General features: G+C 33.2%; 1 protein-coding gene across 4 annotated transcripts in view; it reads right to left on the bottom strand.

Moving 5' to 3' along the window:
• The window catches only part of LOC122633033, a 145,718-nt gene that overhangs the window by 4,844 nt on the left and 127,404 nt on the right, over positions 1-13,470 (bottom strand). For all 4 annotated transcript variants that reach the window (XM_043820507.1, XM_043820486.1, XM_043820496.1 and 1 more), the window contains exons 9-14: positions 11,200-11,326; positions 7,390-7,514; positions 3,720-4,139; positions 3,022-3,124; positions 2,540-2,728; positions 1,189-1,400 (exon numbers count right to left, since the gene is read on the bottom strand). In XM_043820507.1, the coding sequence (XP_043676442.1) occupies positions 1,189-1,400; positions 2,540-2,728; positions 3,022-3,124; positions 3,720-4,139; positions 7,390-7,514; positions 11,200-11,326 (1,176 nt within the window). The remainder of the gene's footprint in view (positions 1-1,188; positions 1,401-2,539; positions 2,729-3,021; positions 3,125-3,719; positions 4,140-7,389; positions 7,515-11,199; positions 11,327-13,470) is intronic.

The following is a 13,470-nucleotide window of genomic DNA, read 5'->3' as shown; positions in this document are numbered from 1 at the left end:
GAGAGAGAGAGAGAGACAGAGAGAGAGAAAGAGAGAGAGAGAGAGAGAGAGAGACAGGACAGATCAATTTTCTGTCTCCTCACTGATAACGAAACAAACGATCGAAGCGTTCACTTACGAAGGTACTACGTCCTTACTGGTTTACTTTACGCGTGACAGACCAACTTTACGAGGAAAATTAAAAAAAGATGATTTGTTATAATACCCGTCTACCTACCACTAGTCTCCCTCGATTTACTGGAAAGGTTCGAGAATAAAAGAAATGTAAATTTTGCGAAGGACATTAATATATCTGGGATTTGATGGTTGTTTGATTATGTCGCGAGTGTATAATGATCGTTTCTTTCTTTTTTTTTATTGTTTTTTTCTTATTCTTTTTCTTTCTAAATTTTTATTTAGCATACGAAATATAAGCAGCGGCCGATCTATGTTGAGCGCATTTATTATTAGATAACAGAAAAAAGATTTAGCGCTTAATAAGTAGTAGTGCACAATTAACAAGCTAATCGGAAAATTTGCGATCAAAGCCATTACGAAGGGTGTAGCAATTAAATGATAGTATATTTTTAGACGTATTAGGCAAAAGTATATATAGATATATATACGTAATAATTTTATTAACATTAGTAACAGGAGTGTTATATATAATTTTTCTCGAATAGAATAAATTCATTTAAAATGCCTCACCCCAAGTATATAAGAGAATAAACAACGTTATATAATATATATTGTATAGTTGATTCTGTAATTCTTGCCTAATTGGCAATGTCAATGCTAAGGCTTTTAACAGCTTTCAGGCAAATGCTACGTAAAATGTTTACAAAAAAATATCGATAGAAAATCGATTGATTGGTCTTAGCGTCATATTTAAATAACGACCAATTTTAATAAAATAAATCAATGTATATTTTTACGTAGCAGCTGCCAAGAGATCAGGCCGTGCAGCATCACTTTTATGTAAACACGTTGTAAATACATAAAAGAATGCTCGCTCGCGATTTGGCAATAAGAAAATATTGAGTGATGCGTATGCAATCGAAATACGATTTTTTTATGAGAGATAGAAAGAGAAGAGAGAAAAAAGAGAAATAGATAGATAGATATATATAGATAGATAGATAGATAGATAGATAGATAGATAGATAGATAGATAGATAGATAGATAGATAGATAAAGAAAGGAACTTACCTTCTCAGTGTAACGATGTCATGGGAAGAGTGTCTCGGGCTTAGCCTCGGTGGTCTGCTCTTGATCGGTGATGGCGTCGAGAGCATCCTTCGATAATTGTGAATATGACTATATCCTGATCTGGTGTCCCATTGGAGTAATCTCTGTCCACCAAGGTCGCTATTAGTTCTACGTACGTGCTGATGCCTCGATGCGCGACTCTGTAAGTCCGCCTGAAAAGAAATAAATCGTTCCCACTTTTCGATAGATGTTCATTCTATTTTTTATTATAATTATTTTTTTCTTTTTTACTTTTCCATTGTTTCTATGATTTTTTTCGATCTCATTGCTTTTAGATTCTTCGTTATGAAATAGTAATATGATGAGTTCGAAGAGATACGATAATTTTGTGCTAAAATTTTATCAATAATTTGGAATTTATAATTGCGTTTATACCTATATATATATATATATATATATATATATATCATATATACACACACACACACACACACACGTTGTTTTTTCTTTTTGTCTTTTTCTTTTTATCTAAAATATATATAATTTTTTATATGAACATATATTAGATATAAAACAATAATAGTATACGAAAGTGGTAATTTTAGACCACCAGATAAGATAGATAAAATGAATATTAATTCGTTAATCACGCTCGAAGAATTTCGATCGTCGTCTCGTTCGGAGAAATTGTCATCGGAGAAGTTTACTGATATCTCAACCTTGGAAAAGTTATACTTCGCGTTACACTTCGATCGGCGCTCGTTGAACGGCGCACGACGACGCAACTGTGACTCTCGCGATATCGACTGACCAGAACTGTATTTGGTCTATCTGTCTCTCTCTCTCTCTCTCTCTCTCTCTCTCTCTCTCTCTCTCTCTTTCTAGCGTATCCTCTCCTCGTATCCTGGTTCACGCGATATACGTTATATTCTCGTCCGTTGCTTATCTGTGCCGTTTCTGATCAGTACGAGCATGGCCCGCAGAAACGCGGGATGATACATCCAACAATGTGTTATCAACATTGACGAGATACCGTGTCCCCGGGATCTATGCTTGTTGAAAGTTTAGACGAGTCTCGAGCAAGGACAATGTCAATCAAATGTGATTTCTTCGAGATTTCTTTGAGCAATTAGTACTTATACGTACGGTGTTTCGATTATCATTAACCGACTCTTCTCTACCATTTTGTTTTCTCCTTGAATTGAATTTGCATTTGATTGTTATAACAATATGACTCAATTCTGATATAAACCTATCGCGTTTTAATGCGATTAGATAATGGTTATGACAATGAAGATGAAAATTAAACGAATTTCGATGGTGTCTTCATTAATCAGAAAGCAATCTTTACCTTAAACTTGTCTATCAGTATCTGGTTGATGAGCTCGGACTGGGGTCGTGATTTATCGGCAACTCGCCTACGAAGGGCCGGAGGGCTGTCCGTTTCATCTTGGACGTCTGTGTCGTGGGATTCGGAGCTATCGCCACCCCCCATCGTTCCGCCACTACTGCCCACAGTCAACGCTCCACCAGATACCATCTATAGTACGCCCCACAACACAATTCATTCCACAACAATATTCTTTGACCAACCACTTTCTTCTCTGCATTATATTATTCTTTCTTTTTCTTTCTTTCTTTTTTTTTTCTTTTTTATACTAATTTCTTGGAAAGTCTAATACGAATGAATTTCTTACGATTCCACGAACGTTAAAAACGAGTTCTTTCTATCTAATTTATTTTTTATGATAATAATGATAATAATAATAATAATAATAATAATAATAAAAAATCGTACTTATACAATCAAGCAATCTCGACTAAAATGTTTACCTCTATTTGTATTCCACTATCTCCGCTGTTGCATTTTGCATTACGCGCTGCTTTGTTACTCTTTTTTCTTTCCTTACTGCTCCTCCATACTAAAGGACCAAATCTGTGAAAGAGGAAGATATAAAATAACAAATTTATCCTTCTAAATTTATTCTTAATCTCTTAATCTATTTCTAATTTAGGAAATGCTATCCAAACATTGTCTTTTTGGTAATTGAATTAATCGAAAAAAAAATGTGTATATATATATATATATATATATATATTCTGGATGAGATAGCCTTGCGGGTGAGACGACTTGCTTTCACATTTTGTAGATATAATCTGATTTTCATTTTTTACTTTTAATTAGTATAACCGAATAACAAAACTCTCTTCTTTTTTTATTTAACTCATAACTCCCTGACACACGAACATTATGGGTGAAACGACTTTTTGCATAGGAAATAATTTTTCTTCTTTTTTTTTTTTTTCCCTATAAAAATCTAAAACTATTTTTTAGTTTTATCTTGATATTACAATTTTCTCAAGTATCTACTCTTACAAATATAATTTCTTGTTTCTCTCGACATAGATTAAATCGATGATGTACCGAAGTTTGAAGAGAAATAAGAACTAGGTCATCACTACTAGAATTATTCCTTATATTTTAATTTCAATCTAACAATGTACAAAATAAATTTATCGAATTTACCAACCGGAACTTTTGATCATTGCCAGGATCGTCCTTGTGCTGCGAGCTTTGTTCAGATGACAAAACGGCCGAAGTTTCCCTTTCTTCCTCTTCTCCTAACTGGCCAGTTGTTCTTTCATTCTCCTCCACAGGACATTCACCCTCCGTACTCTCTTTGCTGCCCTTTTTGTGAAATCTCAAAGAGAAGCTCTTTCGAAATTTTTGCAATACGCTTTCTTGTTGACTTTGTGCCGCATTAGAACGGTGCGAATTTTGTCCTGGACCACCACCCGAAGTGGCAATCACGTTCGACGAACCCAAGGTCGAAGGGTCTTGAAGACGAGAATGAGTGACCAGAGGTATAGTTGCTTCGGTTAAAGGGTGTTCAGTCCTCGTTTGATGACTACGTGTCCCATCGCTTTCTTCATCACCTGACCACTGTCGACTGAAATAAATTTTTGTTTTTATTTATTTATTTAATTAATTTTTCTTTTCTCTAAATGATTGAAATATATTATACCAAATACGATCAGTTAACGCAGGTCATGTGATATTACATAATAGATTATAAATTTTATGATCAATTTGGTTCAATTTATACAACCTGCAATGTCTCTTCCTTACAAATCTAATATTTTTTTTCGATAAGACCACGGAAGAAAGATCTTCGTAAGACGTTGGAAGATACACGAATGGCATCTTCGATTATGCACGACCGCAGACAAGACCGAGTGACTGGTAAAAATGAAATAACGGAAACGACAGTTCCTCGATAAAGACAGAGAGAGACAGAGAGAGAGAGAGAGAGAGAGAGAGAGAGAGAGAGAGAGAGAGAGAGAGAGAGAGAGAGAAAATGAACGCGTCAGGTCTTTGAAAACGGAAACTTGTGGTCGAAGCAAAATCGTTTCGCAAGTGGAAGGTGTTGTGTTACCAGCCTGACTGACTATTAATCGATTTGCCTTTGCGTACGAAATACGGATTGTGAATCTTTCGAAATTGTTTCGATATATCGCGTTTGATATTCCATTTTGAAAATTTTATTTCTTCTTGAATAATAAACGATTTAATAAATTTTCCTTTTATTTTCTTTTTGAAACAAGGATTAAAAGAACGTATTTGTTTCCTGAATGTTTTTAATTATTTAACTTTTTTTTTTAAATTTTCAAACAAAAACACACTTATTCCTTTTCGTTAAACAATAATTCGTTGCTTCTTCGAGCAAGCAAATTACTTACCACATCATAAGGATATAATCGCCTTAAACCACGTTTTTCTGCACGAGCGATGATCCTTATCCCAACAGCTTAGTTATTTCTCGTACGGTTGGCAACATGTTGATTTAAACAACGTTACGCGAATTTTGTTTTATTTACCAATCAGAAAAATTTATTTTATCGTACGACGTATTACTATCCGACACGATGAACGTAGAATTTTATCGACGATTGGAAAAATCAAAATCGTATAATATCACATTAATGCACAAAACACTTATTACAAATCCTTTCCACGTTTATTATCGTAAACGCGTAGGTAGGGATGTTGGAATATATATTCGAAGATTAACATAAATATTTTTTCTTTTTTTTTTTTCCTGGCACATTAAAAGTTTGAGCTTCAGACACAGGAAGTGTGATGGGCCACGAACTGCAAGCGACTGAACCTTCGTAGTAACAACACACAACGATGAGATCCATGCCTTTAGTTTACACGTATACATCATCCTTCTATATTCGTATATATATGTGTATGTGTATGTGTAAATGTGTACGTGGGTGGATCGCGTGTTGTTCCGTACACTCGTGTGTGTGTATGTGTTTGTCTGTCTGCGTGATACTTCTTCCGAGAACAGATTTGAAGGGTCGCTTCAGGTATAGGACCATGAAGGGATGGTGTAGTCTACCTTCGTCTCTCTCTCTCTCTCTCTTTCTCTTTCTCTCTCTCTCTCTCTCTTTCTCTTTCTATCATTTTCTTTCTTTTTCATTCACACACCTTTACCTTTTTTCTCCTATTGCCTTTCTTTCCTCCGAAAGATGCGGGTGCAAGAGCACCTTTCATTCTCTTCGTCGGTCTCTACAAAAGGTACCATTTATCCTTTGTAGTGACATCGGTACCTCTTTCTCATCCCTCTTTCTTTTTTTCCTTTTAATCGACCGATTTTTTTTATTTGAAAACATCCTCGATTGTCCTATGTGATAGGTAATATCCGATTTATTTTGATTAAACGTTATCATCAATGTTTCTTTACGATTTCAGTCTTTTCTCGATTTTCCTTTGATCGATGTTGATTTATTGAGCTATTATAAAAATAAAGAAAGAGAGAGAGATAGAGATAGAGATAGAGACAAAGAGAGATAGACAGGTGGATAAAGAAAATTGTTAAAATAAATAAAAGAGTTCAGAGATACTATTTCATTGGATATATAATTAAAGTTTGGAGAAAAGGGTGTTAAAGGGGTGCGTTCAGCAGCGCAGAAAGTCGATGGACTTCAGGTAGGTCAACCGAAATAATATCTTTACTCGTGACTCGACAAACAGCCCTCTCTCTCTCTCTCTCTCTCTGTCTTTCTTTCTTGTACTTTAGTGTGTGACACGTCCGAGAGGTCCCGGGATCATGATGAGAAACGAAAAACGCGAGGAAGCACGTCAAGTACGAGGTCAAAAAGCCTTTGACATTTTCTACCCTCATAAACTATGTCTTTCTCTTTCTCTCTCTATCTCTTTTCTCTCTGTATATATTATATTTATATAAATATTCACTTATTAATAATAACAAATATATATATTACTTAAAAGCTTAATTTTTGATTCCAAATGAAATAAAATGTTTATTGATCGAGTAAAGTCATTAATATTAATTATTAATTGTAATATTTTAGTTTCTTTCAATTGTAATATCTCTTTGCACTTTTTTACACTTCAAATTTTGACGCTTCTTTTTTTCTTCTATCTCTCTGTTTTTTTTTTAATCAACAAAAAAAGAGAAGACGGAGTACGAGGGTAGAAAAGGAATTGAAAAGAAAAGAAAAGAAAAGAAAGTCGTAGATACGATAAACCAAGGGTATTTCGTATTTTCTTTTTCTATCTAACGGTGTTCGCAAAAAATAGAGAATTCTTTGGTAAGATCGAGAGAGTAAAAACTCTTGTGAAAAATTCTAAGTGAGATGTGAGACTATTCTCTCTACGTAACACCCACTTTTCTTTCTTTCTTTCTTTCTTTCTTTCTTTCTTTCTTTCTTTTCTTTTCTTTCTTTTTTCTTTCCAAAGGTCTATCGTGTTGTCTTTGACACGTGATTTTTTTTGTAAGCAGTCGAGTTTACTTTCTCTCTTTCTCTGTTTATCTCTTTTCACATTACACAAGTGTAGAAAAGAGCGAAAAGGGTTGATCTTTATCACATTAACGCCCTTAACATAACGCCTACATTCAAAGGGCTATCGAAAAAGGGACACATTTTACTTGTTGTAATTTTTATCTTTTCACTTTCTCGATCAAGAAATTTTGATATAGTTATATTGTAACCATCTGGAATTAATACGTAATAACATTATTTGATCGAACGTCTCAGGATATCTCAAGGACAATGATACGACGGTGCTTTTATTTTGTTTCTATTTCTCTTTGGTATTTCTTTCTTGTTTCTTTTTGGAGGAAGAATAAAGGGTGACCCTTATCTTTGAAAAATATCTATCATTACCTTTCGTGATCTCGATCCAGTAAGGCCGGAGTGCTGGATGCTTTGATACGTCGTTGGGTTTTGCTGATTCCAGGCATTCGTCTTCGATCCTTTCTACCGTGACCAATATACTGATCGTGAAGGGGCTATAAAAATAAATAAAAAGGATGTATACACATAAATACATTATTTTATAAATAGATTAGTTTTTTTTCTCTACTATATTTCACTACGTTTATGAATGTATTAAACAAGAGATAAATAAAAAGGATGCACACAAATACATTATTTTATAAATAGATCAGCTCTTTTCTCTACAATATTTCATTACGTTTATGAATCTATTAAAAAAGAAAGAGACAGAAAGAAAGTAGAGGAACTCATAGAGGTCATATGTAACCCGAAAAAAAATAAGAAAAAAAAAAAAAAAAAGAAAAAATTTTTTTCTTATTTTCAAAGATTATGTGCTCGTAAGAATTCATTTGTTAAACTCCTACGGCCTGCATGACCGGAGTTCGACAACCTTTATAGCTTCTACAACGAGTTTGGACCATATTTCATATCGCGGCTGGTCGAGGAGGAAGGAAGGAAAAGGGAGGAGGAGGAGGACAAAAAGGGTGATGATACTGTGGTGCTAGTGGTAGCTGTAGCGTTACTGGGTGACAAGGAGAAGGGTAGTTTCTAAGCGAAGTCGAGGGTCACTTGACTCTCGTCGAGCACACTGCCATTGTTCGAGTTAGGTGCAAAGCAAAGAAGCTTCAACGGACCGAAATATCTCGATGCCCGTTGTGCCGTATGCTCTTAATTACGAGAGTCGCCATTTTTCTTTTTCTCTCTCTTTCTTTTTCTTTTCTTTTAAGAGCATTCTCTCTTCCTTATTTTTTCTCTTTCATTCTTTTTCCGTCCATCGAGAAAACAAAAAAAAATTCATTTTATATGAATTATTATCATCTTACCGAAGTTAATCGCTTAGGAAGGAGATCGCGTTTGGTACCGTATAAATAAATAATTTAGGAAATCAAATACTTTTTCCAAAAATATCCTCGACGGTAAAAACGATATCGGTCAAAGTTCACCGATCCTGAAAGTCGAAGTAACGAAGATAGATCGATGAATATTTTATCCTTATTCCGTCGTTAATCTTTCAAAGGGATCAGAACGATAAAAAAAGGATCGCGTCCTACATATATATATATGTATATATATATATATATATATATATATATATATATATATATATGTAAGAAAAGAAAAAAGATAATCTTATAAATTTAATAGAAATAATTTAAAAGTTAATAAAAAGAGTTAACGAGATAGTTACGATTGCGACGTTATTAATTTTAATACGTTTACGATAAAATTAATTATAACTGATTGAAAGATTGTTCTCCTTTTTTTCTCTCTCTCTCTTTTTTTTCTTTTTAATTTTAGACTATTTGTTAATACCTATAAAATCGTTGGATTTGTCACTCGTTAGTGATATTTATGCGTACGTCTGGGTGTATAGTACGAACATCGGAATGTTTCATATAATACTAACACGTACACGCACTATGTACCACCCTTCTGAATATGAACGAACATGTTACCGTAACTGGAAACGACTCCGATGTATCATCCTAGGAGTGTCGACGTTGTAATGACAGCTCGTTACTGTTTCTCCTTTCTATATATTATCTATATCTACATATACATGTACATACATACATATATACATACATAAATAAATAAATAAATAAATATATATATATATTTTTGTTTCTTTCCATGTAAGTATATATGAATCGTTAAATATTAAAATTTAAGTAAAGACAAAATTTCGTTTCTCTAATTGCAAAGGTCAAAGTCAAAAGCTTAAAAAACTGAAGCTCCTCCCATTTTTCTTTTCTGCAGGAATCGATCAAAACGTTTCTAAGAAGTTCCTACAAGGTTCTTCTTCTTAGTTCGAATTTTGGCAGGTTACCAAAACTCGATATGACTTGACGTTGGTATAATTTCCTTGAAATTACTAGGACTAGTTGCTATCAAACTTTTCGTATATTTCCACTGATTCACTTCCGTTCGGGACTTTTATCCTGAACGAACGAACGTACTTTTTTTTTACTTTTTTTTTTATTTCCTTTTTCCTTCTTCTTCTACTCCTGTTATTACTACTTTTCGACTATACGTCGATCAATCAAATCTAATTTATTTTATAATCAGTTAACAAATCAAATGCATTTATATGTTTAAATAATTTATACTTTTTACGAAATATATATATATATATATATATATATATATGTATATACACATACATATATATACACATATGTATGTATGTATATATTATAAATAAATTAAAAATTAAGACTATAGTGATCAGTAAAATTAAAGTTAGTTGAAATTACAATTAGCTATCGCATATATATGTACATGTGTATATATATGTGTATATATATATATATAAATTCAAGAAGAGACACATGTATGAGGTTGAAGATAGAGGATTAGTATGGTTGTGGTTGGTTTAATTAAATTTAGAAATGCTTTACATGAATAACCCCTCTCTCTCTCTTTCTTTCTCCTTCTCTCTCTCTTGTCTATCTCTCTGTAACGCAGTAGTAAGTTCGTAGATTTATCAGACACAAGGGTTATAGGAAATGCACAGATGGATATATGTATAATAAGTACAAAGTTGAAAGCGTGTTCGTCTAAATATATGTATTAGTGTAGATCTTATAGGAACTACGATGATCCTCGCTGTAGGATTAATTGTCTCGAAGGGGGAAGATTAAATGCGAGATAGTAGAAATTAATTGCTACGAGTATAAATCTTCTAATTGAAATGAATTTTCTTTCAAAAAGGGACGACAAGACTAATATTTCCTTTTTTTTCTTCTTTAAACTAGAGAAACTAGTGATGGTTGACAAGCATCGAAATAATTAATAATAATTTTTCTTAGAAATAATTTGTTGTTCATCCTGTATATATCGTAAATACATACATACATACATACATACATACATACATACATATATATATATATATATATATATATATATATATATAAAATATCCGTGTATACCTATCTATAAAATTAATTTCAAGGTCTCACACCGATCGATTTTATTATAATATTTATCTAGGATTAGTAACGTTTCATTACTTTATCGCATTACGGTGTTTTCGATTATTCATTCTTATCACTTATTAATCAAATTCGTTCTATATGCATTTTTAAACGAATTCATATATCACTGTTAATGTAAGAAGGTAATCAAATAAAAATAAAAAACGATATTAGAGGTATAAAAATTGAACGAATAATCTCATATATATATATGTATATAAAAATCGTCGAAAACCGGTCGAGTTTATATAGACGAATGTACAGATACGGTCGAAGTTTCAAAGAGTGACTCGCGAAAGTTTCTCTCGAGATAACGCACACCGTGTTTGTTCTCTGCTTTTGCGAGCAAACATCGTTCCCTATGTACGTAATTATTCAGGTAGGTACGTACATACATCGTTCACAATGTTCTACTTTATCATTAAAACAATTCTTGTTTGCGATCTCGACGTAGAGATGGAGAGAATAATGATGATGATAAAAAATAAAGAGAGAAAGAGAGAAAAAAAGATGAAGAAGAAAAAAAGAAAAGGGACAGATCACGAAAACAAAGCAAATCTAACTTTTAGCAGTAGGGATGATTAAAAAGGAAGCGATTCGTTTCTAGTATCGATCTGAATCATTCTCTCGTTTTTCTACTATCGAAAGATAAATTTTCGATCGATCGAACTCGTCACGGTAAACGATGAAAAAGTCTCGAGGAAAATAAAATACTCACGGAAACGGGAGCAGTGTGAGGCGTGGCCACATCCTGTGCGGAATGAGCACCGCTTGGATTTGGACTTGATCGTTGAGAATCCTGTACACGTTGCCATGATCCTGGCTTGCCGGTTGTGCCATTATTGCTATAACAAAATAACAAATAGACGCTGGTTAATTAAAATTTTATTCGTTTCCACCGAAGTACTTTCTTTCGATAACGCGCAAGAAAGGGAAAACAAAAGAAAAGAAAAGAAGAGGAAAAAATGTTTCTTTTTTTTTTTGCTATATCTCTATAACAAAATAATACTCTGTAATACTCGTTATATTAAGATCTTATTTGAGAAATTATTATTATTATTTGTTTCATTCGATGACAAAAAGAAACAAAAAAAAAAAAGAAGAGAATATGATTTTTTAAGCATAGTGAAACAAAATTTTACTTAATCGTTAGAAACTAACGGAATAATTCTAAACTACATATTGTGTATAAACGAGATAACGAGAGACGACATTATGATTTATTAATAAAGCGTTGTAACCCCTCTGTGTTATTATATTATTGGACGATCGATTAATTAGCGATGACGGATTTGTTACGAACAAAGAGTAACGTATCTTAATTAATGTACGGACGGACAAAATCATGAAAGGGAAGACGCATCGTAGCTTTTAGCGAGCCGGTCAGGGCACGTCGTTATCACGAACGGATCGTGTCTCGGCCGTATTAAATCAAAGTAAGAAACGCTCTAGCTGTGATTCGAGTAATGAAACGCGCTATCGTATTAATTACTCGATGGTAAAGCTCGTTTGCCGAGAAACTTTCGTAACAAGGAAAAACGACCATTTTCTGCGTTCGTACTTTTCTTTTTACTCTCTCTTTCTCTCTTTTTTTCTTTCTTTCTTTTTCTTTAGTTAATTCCTCTTTTTTCTTTCCTTCTTTCTTTCTCTTTTTAATTTTTTAATTTTTAATTTTTTTATTTTTTTAAGAATGATCGATACCAACAACGATACTCACAATCCTAATTATTATATTTTGATACTCTCTCTCTCTCTCTCTCTCTCTCTCTCTCTCTCGAAGATGAAGAAGAATTACATTTACATCGTGAATCATTTCTGAAATGTTTATTTTCCAAACGTTCGCCGTTTGTTTTTTCCAAAAACAAATACCTTCGCTGGATGTGATTTTTTTTCGGTATTTTTCTTTATTTTTGGTAGACTCGACGACGTTAAATAATGGCGCCGAAAGCGTTATAACAATGGTTTCGTTAAATTTCCATCGTCGCTCGAAACAAATCGATCGAAGAGAATGAATTTTGATACTTTCGATATTTTTATTAACGCTTTGAGTACGATTTCATTGTAACTACGTAGGAAATGGAATAAAATCGATAATCTTTGTTAGTGGCTCGTGACCCACGCCCTCTCTTCTCTCCCCGTCTCCAACCCCTCGGTACCACTTCAGACAGTTCGTCCTTCAGTTCGAGCTTCCCTTTCCTTCTCACGCAAACTGCATAAAAAATGCATCATTATCGACCACCCAGTAGATATATTACTCTTTACCGTCTACGGGGCAAAAAATTTTTAACTCGTGTCCTGCCGTCATTTGTACCACTTCATATCAAGTACCTTCGCGAGAATACTGTATAGTTATCAAGTATCGTCATTATCGTCGAAAACTTTTCAAAAAAATTTTATAAAGTAACGGTAACCGGAAAATTATTTTGAAATAAAAATATTATATATTATTTCTCGTATATTTGACAATTATTTAAGATATTATTTCGTTTGGAAAAAAATATACAAAATGATTACGTAAATAAATCGTTATTATAAGATTTTCAATAATGTGTTCACTGAATGATAGAGATTATATTTTTAATTTATCCAGACAGGTATGTATATATTTAAGTAGTTAAGTAGGCTCATTGAATTTCTATCATTTGAGAAAATGTCATATGGAATTTGAAAAAAAGAATATGGTTTTGATAGTATTGACATGGCTTGTCAATACATTTAGAGACACGTACGGATAAAACACGTAGTAGTAAAATACGTATGCATGTAGAACCGGAAATATCCGATGTTTTCCTGCAACTTGCCGTAGAATCTGAACGCTATTGACTTGGGTTAACGCTACTGGGACTCTGCAAATATTTAACTGTTCCCACCTGCTATTTGAATCCTATATTTTCTAGCTCTATGTGTTTGTACAACCAATGTACGTGTGTAGATCCATCGGTTTATACGTCAAGTTTCTCTTCTAAATGAAAATTGTAAGTGAAATAAA

Source organism: Vespula pensylvanica, chromosome 1, assembly GCF_014466175.1.
Source record: "Vespula pensylvanica isolate Volc-1 chromosome 1, ASM1446617v1, whole genome shotgun sequence".
NCBI classification, from domain to species: domain Eukaryota; kingdom Metazoa; phylum Arthropoda; class Insecta; order Hymenoptera; family Vespidae; genus Vespula; species Vespula pensylvanica.
This window is presented reverse-complemented; position numbering and strand designations above follow the sequence as displayed.